The following is a 25,431-nucleotide window of genomic DNA, read 5'->3' on the forward strand; positions in this document are numbered from 1 at the left end:
AGAGGAGGAACTGGGCCCTCTCCCTGAAGGGCACAGCTCAACAACCCAGAGCAAGACCCAGAGTTGTGTGTCTCCTTCCTCTTGCTGTACTAGGGTCTCTGCTGCAGGGACCTCATCTGCTGAGCTGGCCCATTCTAAGTATTTCCCGGTCATACCTGAGCCTTCTCCTGGAACTCCTAGATCTCAGCTGATTTATCCCTTTCTGCTCTTAAAAAATCCAGTTTTAAAACAGCTAGCACCAGGAATTCCCTGGTGGTCCAGTGAGTATGACTCTGAGCTCCCAGTGCAGGGGACGCAGGTTTGTTTCCTGCTTGGGGAACTAAGATACCACATGCTTTGTGGCCTGGCCATATAAAATTTAAAAATTTTTTTAACTTAAAAAAAAAAGGAAGACAGCTCTGGGCCATGGCACGTGCATGTGTGTGTGTGTGTGTGTGTGTGTGTGTGTTAGTTGCTCAGTCGTGTCTGACTCTTTGTGACACCATGGACTACAGCTCACTAGAGTCCTCTGTCCATGGAATTCTCCAGGCAAGAATACTGGAGTGGGTAGCCATTCCCTTCTCCAGGGTATCTTCCCGATCCAGGGATCAAACCAGAGTCTCCTGCATTGCAGATGGATTCTTTATCATCTGAGCCACTAAGGAAGCCCTCTATGGCACATACCTCATGCTAAAAAAAAAAAAAAAAAAAAAAAAAAGCTAGCATTTATTGAGTGCCTACTATATACCAGATACCTTTGCACACATGACGTCACTGAATCCTCCCAACCACCCTAAAGGGCTTCCCTTGTGTCTCAGCTGGTAAAGAATCTGCCTGCTATGCGGGAGACCTGGGTTTGATCCCTGGGTTCGGAAGATCCCCTGGAGAAAGGAAAGGCTACCCAGTCCAGTATTCTGGCCTGGAGAATTCCGTGGACTGATAGTCCATGGTGTCGAAAGAGTCAGACACGACTGAGCGACTTTCAAAACCATCCTAAGAGCTGAGTGCTGCTGTTGTCCCCATTGGACAGATGAGAAATTGAGGATCCCAAAGCTTCAGTAGTTGCACCAGGGTCGCAGGGTTTGTATGTGACCAAGCCAGGACCTGAACCCAGATTTGAGTCGCTCTGTGTGTGCTCTCTATGCCAAAGCCTTTGACTGTGTGGATCACAATCAACTGTGGAAAATTCTGAAAGAGATGGGAATCCCAGACCACCTGATCTGCCTCTTAAGAAACCTGTATGCCGGTCAGGAAGCAACAGTTAGAACTGGACATGGAACAACAGACTGGTTCCAAATAGGAAAAGGAGAACGTCAAGGCTGTATATTGTCACCCTGCTTATTTAACTTCTATGCAGAGTACATCATGAGAAACGCTGGGCTGGAAGAAGCACAAGCTGGAATCAAGATTGCCGGGAGAAATATCAATAACCTCAGATATGCAGATGACACCAGCCTTATGGCAGAAAGTGAAGAGGAACTAAAAAGCCTCTTGATGAAAGTGAAAGTGGAGAGTCAAAAAGTTGGCTTAAAGCTCAACATTCAGAAAATGAAGATCATGGCATCTGGTCCCATCACTTCATGGGAAATAGATGGGTAAACAGTGGAAACAGTGTCAGATGTTATTTTTGGGGCTCCAAAATCACTGCAGATGGTGATTGCAGCCATGAAATTAAAAGATGCTTACTCCTTAGAAGGAAAGTTATGACCAACATAGACAGTATATTCAAAAGCAGAGACATTACTTTGCCAACAAAGGTCTGTCTAGTCAACGCTATGGTTTTTCCAGTGGTCATGTATGGATGTGAGAGTTGGACTGTGAAGAAAGCTGAGCGCCGAAGAATTGATGCTTTTTGAACTGTGGGGTTGAGAGTCCCTTGGACTGCAAGAAGATCCAACCACTCCATCCTAAAGGAGATCAGTCCTGGGTGTTCTTTGAAAGGGATGATCCTAAAGCTGAAACTCCAGCACTTGGCCACCTCATGCAAAGAGTTGACTCATTGGAAAAGACTCTGATGCTGGGAGGGATTGGGGGCAGGAGGAGAAGGGGACAACAGAGGATGAGACGGCTGGATGGCATCACCGACTAGATGGACATGAGTTTGAGTGAATTCCGGGAGTTGGTGATGGACAGGGAGGCCTGGTGTGCTGCGATTCATGGGGTCGCAGAGTTGGACATGACTGAGTGACTGAACTGAACTGAACTGAACTGAGTGTGCTCTCAGTAGGTCTCCTTTAAAACCTCCCTTTGTATTTTCACAGTAAGTGAAATGAGGCTTCCCTGGTGACTCAGACGGTAAAGAATCTACCTGCAGTGGGGGACACCCGGGTTCGATCCCTGGATTGGGAAGACCTTCTGGGGAAGGGAATGGCTACCCACTCCTGGTGGGCTGCAATCCGTGGGGTTGCAGAGTGGGACACGACTGAGCGACTAACACTTTCACTTTCAATAAGTGAGATGGAGAGAGAAATCCCACCGTCGGCTTGCTGAGGCTCCTCTGATATAAGTGCTCCCTCCACCTCCCAACCCCGACCCAGGGTCTCCTGTTTGGGTCACACCACCCTGATTTGTCCTGCTTTGTAAACGCTCCTGGTCCCTCCATATGGACACCTCCTCCAGCCAAGGCAGCGCCTTACCTTCAGGTAGAATCACTCTAGGGGAGGAGCCTTGGGGACTAGAGTGTTCATACCGCCCCCTCCCACCCCCTGTGATAGCTGAGGACACTGAGGCCTGGAGAAGGGGGAGGTCAGCACCAGCACCGGCAGGCGGCCTGCGTCCAGAGGACAGGCACTTTGGTCTCCATCTCCCATCTGCAGACAGTAAAAGCCTGCACCCTGTGTGTCCACCACCTTGACGTCCACAGACCCCTTTCTCTGTCCTCCCCCACCCTTCTCTCGGTTCCAGACCGAAAAACATCGTCCTTCACAGACAGCTGGCTTCCCTGTTTTTTAAAAATATAGATACATTTACTTATTTGGCTGTTCTGGGTCTTAGTTGCGGCATGTGGGATCTAGTCCCCTGACCAGGGATTGAACTTGGGCCCCCTGCTTTGGGAGTACAGAGTCTTAGCAGATGGGCCACCAGGGAAGTCCCTTGCTTTGTTTCTTAATCACCGCAAATGTAATCTCTAAAAATCTCCTTTCTTAAGGCCTCTCAAAGGCAGTAAATTCTTTAAGAATGCCTGATCTGATGCACTTCCTCTCGCTACACAGATTAAGATCGTTTCCTCGTTCGGAGTCCGATGAAATGGATTTGAAACCCTTTTTGTTATCCATCAGAAATACTTACTGGAATGATAAGTCATTTTCATGGTCACGTTATGGGTTAAAAGATACATGAATAGGTAAAGATGACCTTTCAGAGGAGAAAACAAACTAACCCAGGAAGTAGTGAAGTTAGAGAAATCTCTAGGCCTTCCCTTCCTGGGAGTGAAAGGAGAACCTCTATAATATTCAAACAAGCAGTTTTCAGCAAACGGAGCAAAAATTTGTTTCTTCTTCTAAAATTGGACAAAAGCTGGTCCTCGTGGTAGCTTGCATTTTGTTGTTCTGAAAGTATTATCTTAGTCATGTTTATTTCTTTCCTTTTTTTTTTTCGGCCATGCCATATGGCTTGTGGGATCTCAGTTCCTCGACGCAGGGATTAAACCCCGGGCGAGGAGCCTGGTAGGCTGCAGCCCCTGGGGTCGCAAAGAGTCGGACACGACTGAGCGACTTCCCTTTTACTTTTCACTTTCATGCATTGGAGAAGGAAATGGCAACCCACTCCAGTGTTCTTGCCTGGAGACTCCCAGGGACAGGGGAGCCTGGTGGGCTGCCGTCTATGGGGTCACACAGAGTCGGACACGACTGAAGCGACTTAGCAGCAGCAGCATGGTGTAACAGTTCAGAACCCTAACCATCAGGGAACTCCCAAACACGGAATTCCCATGTTCTTTTCCTTAAATAATAAAGCTTAGAGCTTTTATCCTCTAAAAGTATTCCCCTGGACGTTTCTCTCTTCAGCCTGGTTGCACGAACCTCCTGCTCAAGGGTCAGGGGAAGCGGGGGGCAGGGAAGGGCCCCACCTTCTCACTCCCTGGACCATAGGCCAGGCTCTCTCGGGGGGACAAAGTTTGGGGGGACCACACTTCACTTCCTGCACCAACGAATCCCTTCCTTCCTTTGTCCCCTGACGCCAGTGGTAGAAGCCACAACGGACGTGGTTCAAATCCCAACTGTGCCATCGACCGGTCCGGGGACCGTCATTCATCATCTCTGAGCCTCGTGTATAAGTAACATGGAACAACAATATTTTATAAGCTTTCCATGAGAATTAAATCATACCTGTATCTATTGCACACAGCAGGCTCTCAGCACAGGACAGCTAGCATTCTCCTTCCCTCTTGTGGGTGGGGAACACAAAACAGAGTCACAGAGGGAGCAGGGGTTCTCTAATCAGCTCCGACATCCAGCAGCCTGTCTGGAGGTGGCCCAGCCTGGCCTGGCTCCCAGGGAAGCAGCCCCGGGGCTGAGCATCCGTCATGACTCCCCAGGTCACAGGAGAGACCATCTTAGAGGACAGCTAGGCCTGAGCGGAAGCACACGGGAGATTGCTCCAGATACAAGTCCCATGTCCCACAGAGCAGAAGGCGGACACCAGCACAGGACAGAACTTTCCTGATGCCCACTGGAGTTAGGGGGACCGCCCCTACCCAGCGAACCGCCCCCCCCGCACGGCATCTGCTCCATCTCTTGTGCCCCCAGATTCCAGCAGGGAAGACTCAGGGGCACGGAGCGCACAGAGGGGTAAAATGACAGGGGGTCTGGGGGTGGAAGACCACCGTCTCTGGCTCTGGGACCAAATTCTCTGCCCTCTCCATTGAGGCCACCCTCGGGGATGGAGTCGGCCAAGATGGGCTCTCCTGTGACAAGCTGGGGACCCTCAGAAAACAGGAGCCCAAATAAGGATGAGCAGCCGCTCCCCACTCCCGCTGCTCTACACCACCCGCAGTTTGCTACACCCACAGTGGATGGTGGTCTTCGACCCCCAGGACTCCCACCCAGGCTCCGCTCCAGGACAGCACATCGCAGGGGGCAGTCTTCACAGCCCTGGCTCAGGGGCCGGACCCCAACCCCTGCAAAGGTCTCTGGAACCGAATCTCTGGACTCTGAGGAGGACATCAGACAATTTCCCCTTGGCCTTGCCGCTGCCCACTGCCCCCCTGGCCTAAAGATGCGGAGACCCTGGAGCTTGGAGGATGGGTGGGCTGGGCGCGCATCCTTCCACCCCTACCCCTGCCCCGCCCCACCCATACAGTGACAGAAGCTGAGGCCTCTCTGTGCTTCTCTGGGGAAGAGCAGGCAATTCTGAAGTCCCAGAATAGGGAGGGGTGGGGGGAAGTGTTCCCGGCAGCCTGGGCACCTGATGTGATGGGTGGAGCAGGCACAGGACTCCGGGCCCCTGAGCCCACCTGTTTGAAGACTAAACTGTATCGACTGAGAATTCAATCACTCCGTAATCGCTGAGTAAACTCTGGCTGGTCCACTGATCAGGCCTCTGGCCACTGTGGCGGATGCTGACGTGGGGTTCCCCCTGCAACACCACTGCTGGCCAGTGTCCCCTCCTCAGGGGTCCCCAGCAGGGCCCCCAGCCTGGCTGATTGGCAGGGAGGAGGGGGACAGGGAGGGACTGGCTGGTGGGGAGTGGGGGCAGGCTCCCTTGTGGCCACAGTGCCCTGAGCAGAAAAGGTAGACTACAGAATCGTTTTTTCTTTTGTGGGGGGAGATATAAATTCCAGCCTAGAAACCCTGGCAGGTTGCATGCTAATACATTAACAGCAGTTAATTCTATACGACCGGGTTCCATTTTTATTTTCTTCTTTATATTTCTGCATTTTCCACATTTCCAAAAACTAGCAACTATAACTTATAATCAGAGAAAATAGATGTTATTCAGGGTCGAATGCAGTGGTTGGAAGGATCCCTCCCATGCTCCTGAAGAAAACCCCGGTGGCAGTTCCATGCAATGCGGCCGCCTGCGGGAGCTCAGCCTGGGCTGACCTTCCAGCCCCAGAACCGGTGGGCAGGGGTCCTTCTGCTGAGACCCCGAACTTCTCTCCACCCCAAGCCGTCATCTGCAGGTGGCCACAGGGAATGGAGACAAAATACCAGGGCTGCTTAGTGCTGGGGCCTGGCACATTAGGTAACATTAAGTGCCTCTCCCATCCCTGTTGGAGAACCGACGCCCAGAGTGCCCTGGCCCTCCCCTCCCCCAGGGCGGGGGGTGGTTCTGCTTCCTGCCCAGGGACCCCCTCCTGAGCGCCCCCCACCTCCTGTCATCACTCTAACAGATGTCAGTCTTCCTCCTCTTGGGGGGCGCTCCGTGCCACCCACAGAGACAAATGGGCTGCTATTTCTCTCTCTCTAGATGCTGGAGGCTGCTTGTTCCCCAGGTTACTGAGCACCCCAAAGGGAGGGGAGCCTATGGGAAGAAGGGCAGGGCCCGCAATCACTGCCCCGTTCAGTCACCCAGAATAAAGCCCTGTCATTACTGGCAGTGGGGGGACGTGAAGAAGTGGGGCAGAGCCCAGCTCGCACTCCACTCGCTGCCCTGGAGGCTGATCGCCCTGCTTCCCACCTGGGAAGTGTGGGGTGCCTACTCGGGGCCGCGTGAACATGGGCACGGGGATGGGTGGTCCAGCCTCAGAGGCCTTGTGGCCCCCGTAACCACCCCAGGGCACCCCACCTCCGGCCTCCCAATCTTCCCACTTCTGTGAGCATCGCTCTCGGGCAGGCTCTGGGTCCCAAGAGAGAGGTTCCCTGACTCCACCCCAAAGCTTCCCCCCGGGGTAGCTGGATAAGGCTGAGCTCGCACCCCTGCACCCCCAGGACTAGGGCTTTGGGAGGGGGCAAGGGTCTCTCCTGGACCGAGGGTTTATCTCAGGCTCCAGCAGCTCTTTTCTGTACATCTGATCAAAGGAACTATGGACCATCGTCTGCCCCACCACCACCCCCGTCCCCAGGATGAGCCCATCGGCTCCAGAAAGGGACTCCTGCTCAGGCCTACAGCTTGGGTAGGGATGGTTGGTGGGGGGATGGTTGGTGGTGGGGGAACAGCACCTCACACTCTGCTGACCTGGATCACTGCTGGCTTGGGCCATATTTGGAGGAGGGAGGTAAGGGGCCTCGTGGCCAACCCTGCACTCACGCACCGGAGACCCTGACCCTGAGCTGTGACTGACGGTGTGAAGTCTTCACTGGGCCTCCTGTAAGGACCATCCAGCTTCTCCCTGGAGACCCCAGAGGAGGCCCACCAGCTGAGGCCTTGCTGTTGTTCTGTTGTTGTTCAGTCGCTCAGTCAAGTCCGGTTCTTAGCAACCCCATGGACTGCAGCACACCAGGCTTCCCTGTCCTCCACTACCTCCCTGCGTTTGCTCAAGTTCGTGTCCGTTAAGTCGGTGATACCTTACAACCATCTCATCCTCTGTCTCCCTCTTGCAACCATCTCATCCTCTGTCTCCCTCTTCTCCTTTTGCCCTCAATCTTTCCCAGCATCAGGTTCTTTTCCAATGAGTCGGCTCTTCACATTAGGCGGCCACATTATTGGAGCCTGGCTGAGCCGGTGAAAACCCAGACTGAGCGGTGGGGGCAGCCTGGCCTGTCTCAGAGCCCAAACTGGGGTCTCCTGAGGGTGGCTCAGGGGCCTTGTGACCTGTATCCTCACCTCAGCCCAGTCTCTGACCTCAGCACCTCCTTAGGGAAGCTCGAGGGTGATGGTCGGGTACCCGCTCTGGAGGCTAAAGGGGAGGGAAGGGCCGGGAAGGTCCCGGGCAGAGCTGGGAACAGGCGTGTTGGGTGTCTGATGGGAGGAAACTTATCTGGGCAGGGCTTCCCCAGGAAGCCAAGAACAGACAGACAGACGGACACACAGACTACTGAACATCCGGGGCTTCTCCTAGAGAAGCCGAGACACTGACATCAGACAGACTGACGGACAGACAAACAGAAACACGCTCCAGGAAACTACAGACCGGACAGACAGGACACCTGGAACAACTGGGAGCGGAAAGTGACAGAGGTTGACAGTCGGGACACACCTGGGGGCCCCTCCCCCGGCCCTGCGCAGGGGGCGGGCGGGGAGGAAGCAGCGGGCAGAGCTCACAGGCCCCGGGGGACTTAGAGAGCCTCCCACCTCCCTCCCAGGGATTCGAAGACAAGAGATTTCCTACCATCTTGGAAAAGAAGCCTGTCCCTCTGCCCCCTCCCGCCCCGCCTGCCCCTGTCTCCCACCCCCTCCCACCAGGAGTCAGGGCTCTGGGGTGAGGGTGGGGGTGGCTGGGAAGGGGCGAGGAAGACCCAAGAGATGACTTCTATCCTTGGGCACCTCCCAGGCGCCAGCGTCTTGGGGGCGCTGTGTCATCTATGCTCACTGGCGCCAGGGCTCGAGGGGCAGCAAGAGATGTGGACCGGACTGAGATGGACCGATGGGCAGCGGGGGCAGACCAGACAGCTCCTCTCTTCTCCTCCCCACCAAGGAGGATCACTCGGCCGTGTGTCTGAGCAGTGACCGCTCACGGGACAGGGCACGGCCTGCCCATCCTTCCTCCGGGTCACTAACTCTCTGCCCTCTTTCCCGTCCTCTCCCACTGTCTCATTCTCTCGTTTCTCATCTTCTTTCCAGTTTCCAGGAGGGTCATTTCCAATGTGGGGCTCACATGCCCCCCTGGACAGGGAGCCCCTGGGGATCCAGGGGGCCGCTCTCTCCTGTGGTCCTGGGAGCAGAGCTCAGCCCCCAGTCCTCTGGGCATCAGCACAGCACCTGGTCCTCCCCTTGCTCCCATCCCCAGTGCGGTCACCTCCGGGAACAACTGTGCCTCCTACAGCCCTGGAGGTGAGCACCCTAAGGTGGACCCCTGATTTAACCCAACCTAACCCCCCGCCACTTCCATTCCCGCCCCCTCCCCGAGAGTCCTGCCTTTCCCAACCCCCCCGCCCCCAACTCCTTCCAAGGGAAAACAAGCAGGGAAGGTTTTCCATCGCCAAGCTCACCAGCTACCACCTCTGATGACTACCCATTATTTTCCTAGGAATAAAGGGGGAAGGATCATGGGGTCACTGAGGCTTAAACCCGGAAGTGGCCCTTAGTGCAGGTCTAGGCCTGGGTGCTCACAGCCCAGAACCTTCTGCTGCCCTCCCACACAGACCTAAAGCCCATCTAGGCTGTGAGCAGCCCAAAGGCTCAGAGAGATGGTACATCATGTTGTTCTCTACGTAGAACAGCCCTTCTTCATACAGATGGGGAAACTGGGGCCCAGGGGAGTTAAGGAACTTGCAACAAGAGGAGACAGCAGATGGGGTCAACTCCACGCCCGAGTCCGAGTGTCCTGACCCCCAGGGAAGTAAAGGACGAGCAAAGGAAAGAGAAAGGTGCAGAACTGAGGCAGAAATCTTGGGGGAAAGAGAAGAGGACAAAGTGTGAGCAGCACAGAGGGGGTGGCTCCAGGTGGAGATGGAGGGAGAGAGTACTGATGGGGGGAGGAGGAGAGCTGGAGGGCTGGGGGGAGGACGGGGGGAAGAGAGAGGCTGGGTGAATGACCCAGGACAGGTGAGGAGGAGAGCCTGGACAGGACCCTGACTTCTCAGTGCCTCCCTCCCTTCCCAGGTGGTCGGCCAACCCAGCAGAGGTGGACAAGCCTAAAAATCAAAGTTATCTTGGCTCCTTCGTGGAAGGAGAAAAATTATCAAGAAAAATGCAAGTCTTGAGTAAGAAAGGCAGTATGGGTCCTCTTATTAGTTGGGCACCTTTGGGTGCCAGACAACCCACCACTAAGACATGTAGATAGAATCAAGTTAATTTCCCCTGATGTTTAAACAGGTGAACTTTTTATAGGCTGTTTAGTGGGGACGAGTATAGATCTGGGATTTGAACAGTAGGGTTATAATGATCTAAAAGTCAGCAATGGCTCATCTGGGGTCTGGAAGAAGGAAGGAGAGATGGAAACATGAGGAAGGAGGTAAAAACAAATAAAACGCGAGACTAGGGAGGAAGAAGCGGAGTGGGCCCCCGGTGTGTGCTCTGCCCAGGGTGGAGGACGGTGAGGTGGGGAGGGGAGGACGCGCAGCGGCTCTTCCCACCTGTGGGGGCCCAGGTCGGAGCAGGCGGGCTTCTGCTCGGCGTCAGCGGCTGGACAGCAGAACTGGTGCAGCACGGTCTCATTCCTGAGGGCAGAGCAGAGGGAGAAGGTCAGTGCCCTCTGACCACAAGGCGCCTCTGCCCAGCATGCTGCCCCCCGGGGAACTCCGAGGTCCCAAACGCTGCCCGGGGAGGACGTGCGTCATTGCAGACACCACCTCCTGCTCGCAGCCCTCCCACCTCTTCTACCTCTGCACCCCGGTCCCCGCAGCAGGCTCCTCCACGTGGATGTACCATCTATTCAGCCCTGACTTTTGTCACGATCACAGTTAGTCCTCCATAGCCTTGCCGCCCACTAAGGTCCGGCCAGCAAGGCAGAACTAGGTCTATTCATCCAAGATGCACAGAATTGCACGCAGGGAACATTTTTGGCTAATCATATGCAAAGATGCAAAGCTCTTATAGAAGCTCACATGGTAAAGAATCTACCTGCAATGTGGGAGGCCCGGGTTCGATCCCTGGGTCAGGAAGATCCCCTGGATGAGGAAATGGAAACCCACTCCAGTATCCTTGCCTGAAGAATCCCATGGACACAGGAGCCTGGTAGGCTACAGTCCATGGGGTCGCAAAGAGGCACACACGACTGAGTGACTGAGCACACAGACGACGTCTTGATTTACTGAGGCTCAGTTTTTTGTGTGTGTTTCAGCACAGAGGGAATTCAGAAAAATTAAAAAAGGAGGCAGCGTGGCCTGAAAGAAGAGGAGAAGCTGGGATTCATCCGGAAGCGGACCCCATCTCTTATTTCAAAAGAGCTAGGAAGTGGAGAAGAGAGTGGCAATACTGCCAGGGGAAAGTCAGAGACCAGAGACGCCAGCTGGCCGGAGGGAGAGGAAGCACCAAACGCCAAGAGCTCATGAGGCCGTCGCCCGGCCAGGCCCCGAACCAGGGGAGGCTGCCCAACCACGACCTCCCACGTCTGTATTCAGACTCAGGACTCCACGGCTCGGCCATAAACACAGCTGAGTCACTGAGGGGACTGATGAGACATGTGGTCCTGTAGTGGGGGAAGCGGCAGAGGATGGACAGACGAGGGGACACCCAGCAGGAGAACCGAGAAAGAAATGCCAACAACTTTGAGAAACAAGAACAAGTTATAGGGACTTCCCTGGTGGTCCAGTGATTAAGAATCTGCCTGCCAGTGCAGGGAACACGGGTTCAATCCCTGGTCCAGGAAGATTCCACATGCCGTGGACCAACTAAGCCCGTGAACCACAACTGCTGAGACTGTGTTCTAGAGCCTGCAAACCATCATTACTGAGCCCGTGTGCCACAACTACAGAAGCCCGAGCGCCCTAGAGACCATGCCCTATGCTCCACACCAAGAGAAGCCGCCGCAATGAGAAGCCCGCGAACCGCAACTGGAGAGTAGCCTGCTCACTGCAACGAGAGAAAAGCCCGCAGAGCAACGGAGACCCAGTGAAGCCATAAAGAAATAAATACATAGACGAGTTACAGGACTTTCACTGTGTGTTTTCAAGACTTAAAGCTGCTCAAATTAAGAGAATTTGGTGTTGGCATAAGGACAGACATACAGATTGTACCAAAAGCAGAGGCTAGAAATAGACTCAAACATCAACTGATTCTTGGTACATTGATTTGTAGTAAAAGTACCAAGATAATTCAGTAAGGGATAATAACTTTTTTAACAGATGGTGCTGAAACAGTTGAATATGGAAAATGGACTTCGATCCATATCTTACACCATAGATATATGAATTAATACTAACTGGATCATAGACTTAAAGTAACAGATGTAATAATTTTATAAACAGACCTAATGATTTTATTTTTCCAGTAGTCATGTATGGATGTGAGAGTTGGACCATAAATAAAGCTGAGCACCTAAGAATTGATGCTTTTGAACTGGGGTGTTGGAGAAGACTCTTGAGAGTCCCTTAGACTGCAAGGAGATGCAACCAGTCTATCCTACAGGAGATCATTGGAAGGACTGATGCTGAAACTGCAATACTTTGACCACCTGATGCGAAGAACTGACTCATTGGAAAAGACCCTGATGCTGGGAAAGATTGAAGGTGGGAGGAGAAGGGGATGACAGAGGATGAGATGGTTGGATGGCATCACCGACTTGATGGACATGAGTTTGAATAAACTCTGGGTGTTGGTGGTGAGGGACAGGGAGGCCTGTCGTGCTGCAGTCCTTGGGGTCACAAAGAGTGGGACACGACTGAGCGACTGAACTGAACTGAATGAATGTATAAATAAAATTATAAAACTTTTCAAAGAAAACATAGAAAAAAATCTGTGACTTAGAGGACACAGAGATCTCCTTGTAGGATACAAAAAGCACAAACCACGGAGGAAATAAGTTGATAAATTAGACTTCATTGAAATAAAAAGAAATTTTCTGTTTTGAAAGACACTGTTAAGAAAAGTGAATTCTTATGACTCAGTAATGAGGGGCTTCCCTGGTGGCTCTGTCGTAAAGAATCTGCCTATCAATGCAGGAGACAAGGGGTTGGTTCCTAGTCCGAGAAGATTCCGTATGCCTCGGGGCAACTAAGCCGGTGCACTGCAGCAACTGAGCCTGTGCTCTAGAGCCCAGAAACCGCAACATGAGAAACCTACTCACTCCAACTGGAAAGTAGCCCCACTCATCACAACTGGAGAAAAGAAATTAAGACCTAGCATGGCCAGAAATAAATTAATTAATTAATATTAAGAAATAAGACAAACAACTTTATAGAAAAGTGTACTAAAGATTTGAATACATACTTCACCAAAGAAAATATACTGACATCACTAGTCATTGCTGCTGCTGCTGCTAAGTCGCTTCAGTCGTGTCCGACTCTGTGCGACCCCAGAGACAGCAGCCCACCAGGCTCCCCCGTCCCTGGGATTCTCCAGGCAAGAACACTGGAGTGGGTTGCCATTTCCTTCTCCAATGCATGAAAGTGAAAAGTGAAAGTGAAGTCGCTCAGTCGTGTCCGACTCTTCGCAACCCCATGGACTGCAGCCCACCAGGCCCCTCTGTCCATGGGATTTGCCAGGCAAGAGTACTGGAGTGGGGTGCCACTGCCTTCTCCTCACTAGTCATTAGGGAGATGCAAATGAAAATCAAAATGAGACACCACTGCACGCCCACAAGAAGGACTAAGTTCAAAAGTCTGACAACACCAAGCGCTGAGAAGAGTGTGGCGCACCCAGAACTCTCACACTTCTGGTGGAAATGTAAAACGGCACAACTCTTGGGAAAGGACCCTGGCCGTTTCTTATAAAGTTAAAACACACACTATTTGCTCCTGTAACTGCATACCTAGGGCTTCCCTGGTGGAGTAAAGAACCTTCCTGCAATTGCAGGAGACCCCGGTTTGATCCCTGGGTCAGGAATATCCCCTAGAGAAGGGAATGGGTACCCACTCCAGTATTCTTGTCTGGAAAACTCCATGGACAGAGGAGCCTGGCGGGTTACAGAGTGAAGAGTCGCAAAGGGGTTGGACACAACTGAATGACTAACACTAATTGCATGCTTAGGTATTTACCCCAGATAAATAAAAATACATATTGACATGAAACTGTTCACAGCTGCAAAGGTTCCCAGAAGTAAGAAGCTGTCAACTCTACACATACACTGTCAGTTGATCTTGGACAAGGTTGCCAAGAAGGCACAACGGGAAGAGATCATCTCTTCAACAAATGGTATTGGGAAAGTTTAACACCCTCATGCAGAATAATGAATTTGGACCCATATCTTATACTGTGCACAAAATCAACTCAAAATGGATGAGAGACTTAAGCATAAGACCTAGGGGGAAAGCTTTATGACATTGGTCTTGGCAATGACTTCATGGATATGACACCAAAACCACAGTCAACAAAAGTAAAAATAGGCAAGTGGAACTACATTAAACCAAAAAACTCCCGCACAAAAAAAAAAATCAAGAGTAAAAAGGCAACCTACAGAACAGGAGAAAATAGTTGCAAACCATATGTCTGATAAGCAGTTAATTTCCAAAATACAGAAAGAACTCCTACAACTCAATAGCAACAAAACCTAGTAACTCAATTAAAAGTGGGCTAAAAACTTGAACAAGCATTTTTCCAGAGAAGACATACAAATGGCCCACAGGTATATCAACAGATGCTCGAGGTAACTATCAGGAAAATGCAAATCAAAATCACAAGCGGCTATTACCTCACACGTGGTAGGATATTTATTCTTAAAAAAAAAAACGACAAAGACTACAAACATTGGGGAAAATGTGGAGAAATTAAAACCCTTGTACACAGTTGGTAGGAATGAAAAAAATGGTGCTATGAAAAACAGTATGGAGGTTTCTCAAAAAATTAAAAATAGAACTACTGCATGATCCAGAAATCTCCCTTCTGGGTATTTATCCAAAAAAATTGAAACCAGGATCTCAAAGAGATATTAGCACTCCAATATTCAGTGCAGCCCTGGAGGAGGAAACGGCAACCCACTCCAGGATTCTTGCTTGGAGAGTTCCATGGACAGAGAGGTCTGGCGGGCTACAGTCCATGGGGTTGCAAAGAGTCAGACAGGACTGAGCACAGCACATCATTCAGTGTAGTACTATTCACGAAAGCCAAGATTCACAAACAACCTAAAAGATGGATGAACAAATAAAGACAATGCTTTCTATACGAGTGGAATCCATTCAGCCTTTAAAAAGAAGGAAATTCTGGGAATGCCCTGGTGATCCGTTGGTTAGGACTCCACACTCTCACTGCCCAGGATTCAGGTTCAGTCTCTGGTTGGGAAACTAAGAGCCCACAGATGGCGTGCTATGGCTGAAAGAAAACAAATACATAAAAATGGGAACAAAATAAGAAGGAAACTCTGCCGTATCTGACAACATGGATGAACCTTAAAGACATGCTAAGCAAAATAAGCCAGTCACAGAAAGACAAATACTGCATGATCCCACTTACATGAATGAGGATCCTAAAATAGTCAAGCTCACAGAATTAGAGACTAGAGAATTAGATGGGGGAGGGGAGGGGACAGAAGGGAAATTGCTCATCAACAGACATAAAGTTTTAGTCGTGCAAGATGAATTTTTCCTAGAGGCCTGCCGCACAGCATTGCGCCAGTAGCTGCAATGTATACCCAGGAATCTGTTAAGCGAGTGGATCTTGCATTGTGTGTTTGTACCACAATCAAATAAAATACGTAAAAAGGTTAAATATCCATGTAAGTGTTTGGGTTCAAATATTCATTTCTCGAGTTGTGTGACTAACAGGAGGGTTTCCAGGGACTTCCCCGGCACTCTGTTGGTTAACTCTTAGAGAACCCAATGCAGAGGGCAGAGGTTTGATCCCTGGTCGGGGAACTAACATCCCACATGCCGTGCAACCGAATAAAATAAAAAAATGATTTCTGCTTTGTGAGCCTCTGTGCCCTGGTCAGAGGAGTGGGAGTGGGATGGAGTTGGCCCAGAGTTAATTCAAGGAGCGTAAACACATGTGCACACCAAGCCTTAGTAAGTTGAGTAAATGATGTACCCTGCACACATATGGACCATGTGTTCTACATGTATGTAGAGGCAGTATTTTTAGAAAAAAAGGGAGAGAGATTTGTGTTAAAGAAAAGAAAACCCTGCAACCCTAAGTGTCCATGAACTGGTAAATGGATAAGCAGATTGTAGCATATCTATACAAAGGAATACTATTCAGCAGTAAAAAGGAATAAGCTTTCTCATATAGGCAACAAGTGGATGAATTTCCAAAGAGCCTTACAGTAAGTGAAGGACAGCAGACACAAAAGTCCACACACTGCATGATTCCATGCGAGTGAGGTTCTAGAAAAGGCAAATCCGTAGTGACAGGAAGCAGACCAGTTTCAGTGACACGGAAGCGGAGAGATTCAAGCTGAAGGGAACAAGAGGTCATGGGGTGGTGGAGATGTTCTGTCACTTGAGAAGTAGCTACATAGCAGTAGACATTTGTCAAAAATCACAACCTACACGTTTAAATATGGGAGGATTTTATTTTATGTAACTGTATCTTAATATGGCTGATTTTTTTAAGACCAAAATATTTTCTTCCCCTTCTCACTTCTTGATACTTCATCAAGGATCTTGAGAATAATTTCTAAGTTCCCTCCTCCCATTGCCCCCGGGTCACCTAATTATTAACCACCCCCCTGCCCTCACGCAGCAGGAAAAAACACCAACTTTTTCATTCTCTTCAACTGTTAGATTGGATTTTCAGAGACCAGATGGCTTGCAACTGAGCCAAAGGAGGCCAGGGGGCCAGAAAGCAGGACAATGAGAAAGTTGGGGGTGGGGGTGGTTGAGCTGGGAAAATACTGGCCGGGGGCCTGCAGCGGGGGTGGGAGGGATGTTCCAAGAAGTGCAGCAGCAACAGCACAGGAGCTGGTGATGGAGACCCAGGCCCCTTTCCACATGCTGGCCTGTAAACCAGGCTCACCTTGTAAACCTGTCAGATCACTGTAAACCAGGCTCTTATCCCTGCCCTGTGCATCTTACTGACTTGTGGGGATTCAGTAAGACTTAAATGCAAAACTGCACTGGAAGAAACCTAATAAACCCAGCACAGACACACAGACATGACTGTGCGGTGCTAAGACGCTCAATCCTGTCAACCCTTTGTGACCCCATGGACTGTAGCTCACCAGGCTCCTCTGTCCATGGGATTCTCCAGGCAAGAACACTGGAATGGTTTGCTGTGCCCTCCTCCAAGGGATCTTCCTGACCTAAGGATTGAACCTGTGTCTCTTACGTCTCCTGCTTGTCAGGCAGGTTCTTTACCACTCGTGCCGCCTTGGAAGTCTATTACTGCTATTGGTCTGGGAAACTGAGGGACTCAGCGGCCCCAGCTCACGGCCAGCAGAGACTGCCAGGTGCCTTCCCTACTTCCTCCTCCCAGCCCCCGCCCCTCCCGCAGGCCAAGAGCAAGAAGGAAAGGGTGGACTTCCTTTGCTCCTCAATGCAGTCTGCCAACTGTACCTCCTCCTCAGAAACCTTTGGAAAGGTCTTAATAATAAGGCAAGTGATGACAGATGTCCCAGCAGCCAGGGGCAGAAAGATACAGAAATGTCACCCTGGTCTAGGAGGCCCGCAGCTCCATGTTCCACCCCAAGTCAGGCCAGGGCTGCAAGATCAGGTGGGCCTCCCTCTCTCCAGCCTCTGTTTCCCTCTCACTCTCTGCCCAGTCTCCTTTGGAGGAGCTTTAAAGGTCATCTAGTCCAGCGGTTCCCAACCTTTGTGGCACTAGGGACCAGATTCGTGGAAGACAGTTTTTCCATGGACTGGGGTGGGGATGGTTTCGGGATGGTTCAAGGGCATTACATTCATTGTGCCCTTTTCTGTTCTTATTACATCAGCTCCATTCAGATCATCAGGCATTAGATCCTGGTGGGTGAGGAACCTCGATCTCATCCGTGTCCCCCCGCTGCCAAGGAATAGGGGTTACAGAGCCTGGGGGAAGAGCTACCCTGGTCTCCCTCTCAGAGAGGATTCCCCTGAAAACAGGCTGCTGGCTCTTAGATGTTCATGTGAAGAAGTCCGGTCCTGCAGAAACCCTGTGTTTCTCTCCTGGGTTCTGAGGAGCCTCAGGGCCCTATCGGCCGCCCCTAGGGCCACCCTGGAGTCAGAAGGCAAGTGGAGAAGGCTGGGCATGGAACTTACACTCCAACCGGAGCTCTGATCTGGTCTAATTACATGTTAGGATGCCATCAGATTTGATGTGGAGGGTAGGGGGAAAAGTTTCCTTGTTTTAAAAAACAACTGGGAAACTCTTCTTCTAACTGGACGCTCTCTTCATGAGGTGATTAAGCCTGTTCCACCTCTCCAGTCTCCATGGTGTTGGAGAGGAGCTTTGGTGGCTCACCCCAACACTCCTGGTCTCACTGCCTGGAGGAAGCCTCCTTGTTTAATTCTGCCTAACTCTCCGGTACCCGCCTTATCTTGGTCTCCTCATCTACAAATGGGGTTAATGATAGAACTTCTCTACAGCATTGTTCTGAGGGTGAGATGAGTTAAAACACACGCACTTACAATAGAAATTGGCGCACAATAGATGCTTGCCTGGTGGCTCAGATGGTAAAGACTTTGCCTGCAGTTCAGGAAACCTGAGTTCGATCCCTGGGTTAAGAAGATCCCTTAGAGAAGGGAATGGCAACCCACTCCAGTATTCTTGCCTGGAGAATCCTATGGACAGAAGAGCCTGGTGGGTTACAGTCCATGGGGTCACAAAGAATCAGACACAAATGAGCAACTAACACTTTCATATTCAGCTGCTTAGTAACTGTCAGCTGTTATTAAAGACCCTGCTTCTGCCACTCTTCCCCCTCAGGGAGGGTGATCCCTTCTCTCCAAGCCCCCTCGTAAGGCTTTCTCCTCCTCGATGGTCTTCAACGCTGTCCCATTTCACAGGCTACACCCTCCCCTCTCCTCTACACCCCCCCAGAAAGAGCCGTCTGCTACAGGCGCTCCCTCTCACCTTGATCTCCTGGAACTCACTGGGATGTAGCTCCTCCCTGGAGCCCTAACAGAGCTTTCCCCAGGGAGCCCCCAGCGAGCTTCATTGACTTGACTCTTCCACAGATTCATCGGCCAAACCCTCCTTCTTGAAACACCCTGACCCTGGCTTCCTGGGAAGTGGTCTGCTGGGTTTTTTCCACGGTGATGGGAGGAACCCATCCCCGTGGGGGGAGAAGTCCATGGAAAAAGAAGAAGCTGACATCTAACAACACCAACTGGCCTGGCCAGCGCTTGTGACCATCCTGAAAGTGAGCCTTTGGGGTCAGGCTTCATTCTTGAATGAGCTGCTCTATTTCCCAAACGAACAGCAAACACCACGTCTTGTGTCTCCACACCCCCATCCCTTGCTGGCCACCCATTACTGTTCAGTGTTTGCTGGCCTGGGGGTCTGCCTAGGTCTAGTGCATTCTTTTGTTTCCTTTTCAATTATGCAACACAGTGCTATCAATTCTGTTTTATACTCACTCCTCGGACTTTATTCATCTCACAGGTGAAGTTTGTACACCCCATTTCTAGCTTCTCCCTATTTCCTCCACCACACACTCAGCCCCTGGCAACCAGTTTTCTCCATTCTGTTTCTATGAATTTGACTTTTTTTTTTTCTTTTTAAGATTCCACATGTAAGTAATATCATGCAGTATTTGTCTTTCTTTAGACAAATACTTTAGGATCACATCCTCAAGGTCTATCCATGGTGTCACAAAGGCAAGATTTCCTTCTCTCATGGCTGGATGGTAATATTCCATTATATATGTGTGTGTGTATATACATATATATGTACATATGTGGATCCATCTTCCTTACCCATTCACCCATTGATGGACATGTAGATTGTTTCCATATCTAGGCTATTATAAATAATGCTGCAATAAATGGGAGTGTAGCTATCTCTTCCAGATCCTGTTTTCATTTCCTTTGGATCAATACCTGGAAGTGGAATTACTGGATCATATGGTAGCTGTATTTTTAATTTTTTTGAAGAACCATACTGTCTTCCATAGCGACTGCATGAATTTACATTCCCACAACAGCGCACGAGGGCTCCCTTTTCTCCACACCCTCTCCGGCATTTGTTATTTCTTGTCCTTTTGATTACAACCCGCGTAATAACAGGGGTGATATGGTGTCTCATGGTGGTTTTTATTTTATCTTTTTAATTTATTTTGGGCTGCACTGGGTCTCCGTTGCTTCACACAGGCTTTCTCTAGTTGTCTCAAACGAGGGTACTCCATGGTTGCGGTATGTGGGCTTCTTACTGTGACGTCTTCTCTTCTTGCAGAGCATAGGCTCTGGGAGCGAGGGCTTTAGCAGTTGTATTTCCCAAGTCCTAGAGCACAGGCTCAGTGGTTGTGGTGCATGGGCCTAGCTTTTCCTTGGCTTTTCCTCCCACCTAGATCCCTTGGTGGGATCTTCCCGGATCGGGAATTCAACCCCATGCCTCCTGCTTTGGCAGGTGGAGTCTTTATCACTGAGCCACCTGCGAAGTCCCCTCTGCCCATTTTTTAACGGGTTTGTTTTTTGCTACTTAGTTGTATGAGTTCTTTATACATTTTGAATATTCACCGCTTATCACAGCATGATTTGGAAATATTTCCTCCCGTTCGGTATGCTGCCTTTTTGTTCTGTTGATGGTTTCCGTGCTGTGAGAAAGCGTTTCAGTCTGATGCCGTCACACTTGCTTGTTTCTGCTTTTGTTGCCAGTGTGTTCCTGTCACATTCGGTACCAGCACCTTGCTGGGCACCCAGGTTGCTGTCTCTTCCCTTCATTCCAGCCCCTTGCAGCTTATACAGCATCTTGTCACACACCTTTTCATCTTTGGGTTAGATCCAGTTGTTCCCCTTGGCAGGTAAGGAACAGAGAGGTGACCTGGGTTTCCTGAGGTTGCACAGCTGGTAACAGCGGGGTGGGGAACCAGCACTGTGCCGAGTTCCTCTCATCTTAGGCGAGTGCCCCATGGAGCAGCCAGGGAGCCACAGATGCCCTAGGGAGGAATTCCATCAGGACCCCTTCTCCAACTGCAGGAGGCAGCTCGGTTCCTGGAGACACTACGAGCTGCAGATTTGGGAGGAGCTTCATTCAGTCCTTGCCTCCTTGCTGGCGAGGCTATGGATACCCCAAACCTACGCACACACAATCCTGCACACGTGTCATGGATGCACATGCACTCACTCTTGGCTGTGTAGACACACATATGCACACACATATTTTCACGTGCAACCCTGCGTGTGCAGATGGGCACACACAGGACTGAGACCAAGGATGTTTCATCCCTTACATGAACCCTGCTGACCACGTGGCCATGAAAGGCTATGATATCCAGTGCATGCTAAGTCACTTCAGTTGTGTCTGACTCTTCTGCAACCCACTGTAGCTCACCAGGCTCCTCTGTCAATGGGATTCTCCAGGCAAGAATACTGGAGTGGGTTGCCATTCCTTCTCCAGGAGATCTTCCCGACCCAGGGATCGAACCCAGGTCTCCTGCATTACAGGTGGATTCTTTATTGTCTGAACTGCCTGGGAAGCCCACAATGTCCCATGGGGACCTTGCAAATCATCCATCCGTGACTGCACGTGACACTCTGCCCATCCTAAAGCCCAGTCCTCAGGGCACAACATAGATGAGTGGGCCAAAGGCCAAGTTCAGCAGCATGAGAGTGTGTCACATGGGGGGCACGTGGGACCACCAGCCTTTTTGACCATGAACCCTGGACAAAGTTCCTGATCAGACCTTGACTCAAGAAGCACTTCCCCACCGCAGGAAAGTCCCCTATACTCCTCTGGAGTAGGGATAGCTACATCAGGGAGCACGAGGCTAGAGCTTGCGTGTGAATCCTGAAGACATCACTGTTGCTGTGTGACCTTGGTGGGTCAACTTAACCTCTCTGGGCCACAGTCACCACATCTGTGAAATGGGGATAATCATACCTTCCCATTAGGACTGTATAGATAAAATGAGATTTAAAGACATACAAAAATGCTGAGTGCATAGTAGAAATTAGTATGTGGATGTTGAAAGGTTGAATGAATGAGATGAATGGAGATCAGATGGTTGTGGGTTGCATTGCAGGGCTCTCACTGCAAGCTGCTCTCCTTCTTGTGCCCCTTTAGCCCCCTGAGTATTTCCTGTCTGAGTGGAGACTTTGCTCCCTGCTCAAATTCCCCCAGCGTCCACCCTACACACCCCTTTGGAGGGGCCCTGCAGCCCCACACCTGTCTCTCTCTCTCTCCACCTTGCCCTTCTATTCCCTGAACACATGTGTTTCTTCCAGCCCCAGGGCCTTTGCACAGAATCTTTTCCCCTCAGGTCTTCCTGTGGTTCCATTCCTCACTTTATTTAAACTCTGGTCAATGTCACCTCCTACATGAGGTTTTGCCTATGAACTGCCCTCCTCCCATCTCTCCCTGATTTTTCCTCACAGTCAGAATGAGTTTGTATATACATGAGTTACTTTTCTTGTTGAACATCTGTCTTCTCCTCTCAAATGTGAGTTCCCTGGTGGCTGAGTCTTTGTCTGATCTGTTCACTGTGAGTCCCCTACACCTACAGCAGAGCCAGACATGCAGTAGATGTTCAGTAACTACTTGTTAAATGGATGGACAGCTAGAACTCTGCTCTTGAGGAGCCCAAATAAAACTTCCATCCCTAAACAACAATAATATGCTCAGTTCCCCTCTCTTCGCATTCCCTCTCCTGCACAGCCCAGTTCATTAGTTCAATATATTTTAATTTTTTCCCAGCCCCCCAGCTAGCTGATTCAGCTGATCTATTCTAACGGCTTTTTTTTTTTTTTTTTAATTTGGCTGCATTGGGTCTTAGTTGCAGCATGCAGGATCTTCGTTGTCTTTTGTGGGATCGAACCTGCATCCTCTGAATTACAAGGCAGATTCTTAACCACTAGACCACCAAGGAAGTCCCTCTAATAGTTCTTGGGCAGGGAGCTGCATGGGAATCCTGAAAACTTCCTTTAAAGTAGACTTGGCCATCTTTGCATGAAATGTTCCTTTGGTATCCCTAACTTTCTTGGAGAGATATCTAGTCATTCCCATTTTATTGTTTTCCTCTATTCTTTGCACTGGTCACTGAGGAAGGCTTTCTTATCTCTCCTTGCTTTTCTTTGGAACTCTACATTCAATGGGTATATCTTTGCTGCTTTGCCTTTAGATTCTTTTCTTTTCTCAGCTATTTGTAAGGCCTCCTCAAACACCATTTTGCCTTTTTGCTTTTCTTTTTCTTCTGTCATCCTACTTAAATATAAAAAGTGGCCTTGGAACCATGTGGCTCCATATAGGCAGTAGCCACATGCAGTTATTTAAATTTATATCGTTGTTGTTCAGTTGCTCAGTTGTGTCCAACTCTTTGTGACCCCATGGACTGCAGCATGCCACCCTTCCCTGTCCTTCACTATCTTCTGGAGCTTGCTTAAACTCATATCCTTTGAGTTGGTGATGCCATCCAACCATTCATCCTCTGCCATCCTCTTCTCCTCTTGCCTTGAATCTTTCCCAGCATCAGGGTCTTTCCCAGTGAGTTGGCTCTTTGCATCAGATTAATTAAAATTAAATAATATTTAAAATTCACTCCTCAGTCACACTAGTCACAATTTAAAGTGCTCACAAGTCACATGTACCTATTAACTGTAGAATTGGACAGGGTAGATGTAGCACACTTATAACATCACAGAAAATTCTATCAATAAAAAAAATAAATAAATAAAGTAGACTTGGCCAAAATAGAGGTGATGGAATTCCAGTTGAGCTATTCCAAATCCTGAAAGATGATGCTGTGAAAGTGCTGCACTCAATATGCCAACAAATTTGGAAAACTCAGCAGTGGCCACAGGACTGGAAAAGGTCAGTTTTCATTCCAATCCCAAAGAAAGGCAATGCCAAAGAATGCTCAAACTACCACACAATTGCACTCATCTCACACGCTAGTAAAGTAATGCTCAAAATTCTCCAAGCCAGGCTTCAGCAATACGTGAACCGTGAACTTCCAGATGTTCAAGCTGGTTTTAGAAAAGGCAGAGGAACCAGAGATCAAATTGCCAACATCCGCTGGATCACGGAAAAAGCAAGAGAGCTCCAGAAAAACATCTATTTCTGCTTTATTGACTATGCCAAAGCCTTTGACTGTGTGGATCACAATCAACTGTGGAAAATTCTGAAAGAGATGGGAATACCAGACCACCTGACCTGCCTCTTGAGCAATCTGTATGCAGGTCAGGAAGCAACAGTTAGAACTGGACATGGAACAACAGACTGGTTCCAAATAGGAAAAGGAGTACAACAAGGCTGTATATTGTCACCCTGCTTATTTAACTTATATGCAAAGCACATCATGAGAAACACTGGGCTGGAAGAAGCACAAGCTGGAATCAAGATTGCCGGGAGAAATATCAATAACCTCAGATATGCAGATGACACCAGCCTTATGGCAGAAAGTGAAGAGGAACTAAAAAGCCTCTTGATGAGAGTGAAAAAGTTGGCTTAAAGCTCAACATTCAGAAAATGAAGATCATGGCATCTGGTCCCATCACTTCATGGGAAATACATGGGGAAACAGTGTCAGACTTTATTTTGGGGGCTCCAAAATCACTGCAGATGGTGACTGCAGCCATGAAATTAAAAGATGCTTACTCCTTGGAAGAAAAGTTATGACCAACCTAGATAGCATATTGAAAAGCAGAGACATTACTGTGCCAACAAAGGTTCATCTAGTCAAGGCTATGATTTTTCCAGTGGTCATGTATGGATGTGAGAGTTGGACTGTGAAGAAAGCTGAGTACCAAAGAATTGATGCTTTTGAACTGTGGTGTTGGAGAAGACTCTTGAGAGTCCCTTGGACTGCAAGGAGATCCAACCAGTCCATTCTGAAGGAGATCAGCCCTGGGATTTCTTTGGAAGGAATGATGCTGAAGCTGAAACTCCAGTACTTTGGCCACCTCATGCGAAGAGTTGACTCATTGGAAAAGACTCTGATGCTGGGAGGGATTGGGGGCAGGAGAAGAAGGGGACGACAGAGGATGAGATGGCTGGATGGCATCACCGACTCAATGGACGTGAGTTTGAGTGAACTCCGGGAGTTGGTGATGGACAGGGAGGCCTGACGTGCTGCTATTCATGGGGTCGCAAAGAGTTGGACACGACTGAGTGACTGAACTGAACTGAACTGGCCGAAATGTGGCAGCAACCTAGATGCCCATCCATGGACAAACGGATGAACAAAGTGCGGTCTGTCCATGCCATGGAATAACATTCTACCAAGAAAAAGGACCAAGTGTTGATACAAGCTACTGTGTGTGCGTATGAACCTTGAAGACATTATGAAGATGCCAGGCAAACACGACCATTTCTCCCACGACTCTATTCCCATGACACATCCAGCCCGGGGAACTCTCTAGAGTCAGAGAAGAGATGAGTGCTTGCTTGAGGTTGAGAAGGGTTGGAAGATTAGACGAGTGACAAAGGGTATAGGATTTCTTTTTTGAGGTGATGAAAATGCACTAAAATTATGGTGGTGCTAAAAAGCCATGGATTGCATAATTTACTTTTTCTTAATATTTATTTATTTGGCTGTTCTGAGTCTCAGCTGGGGCCCATGGGATCCTCGATCCTTGCCATGGCATGAAGGGTCTTGGGATTTAGGTCCTGACCAGGGACTGCCCCCACGCCCCCCGCAATGGGGACTCTGAGTCTTAGCCACTGGACCACCAAGGAAGCCCCAGGAATTGTATTCTTTAAATGCGTGAATTGGATGGGAAATGAATCGTATCTCTCAATAAAGCTGCT

At 49.7% G+C, this 25,431-nt stretch overlaps 1 protein-coding gene across 1 annotated transcript in view; it reads right to left on the reverse strand.

The window, feature by feature from the left end:
• IQSEC3 (IQ motif and Sec7 domain ArfGEF 3) overlaps window positions 1–25,431 on the reverse strand; it is an 89,276-nt gene that overhangs the window by 47,439 nt on the left and 16,406 nt on the right. Inside the window, exon 2 of the mRNA XM_070370092.1 lies at window positions 10,095–10,178. Coding sequence (XP_070226193.1) covers window positions 10,095–10,178 — 84 coding nt within the window. The remainder of the gene's footprint in view (window positions 1–10,094; window positions 10,179–25,431) is intronic.

This window comes from Bos mutus, chromosome 5 (genome assembly GCF_027580195.1).
Source record: "Bos mutus isolate GX-2022 chromosome 5, NWIPB_WYAK_1.1, whole genome shotgun sequence".
NCBI classification, from domain to species: domain Eukaryota; kingdom Metazoa; phylum Chordata; class Mammalia; order Artiodactyla; family Bovidae; genus Bos; species Bos mutus.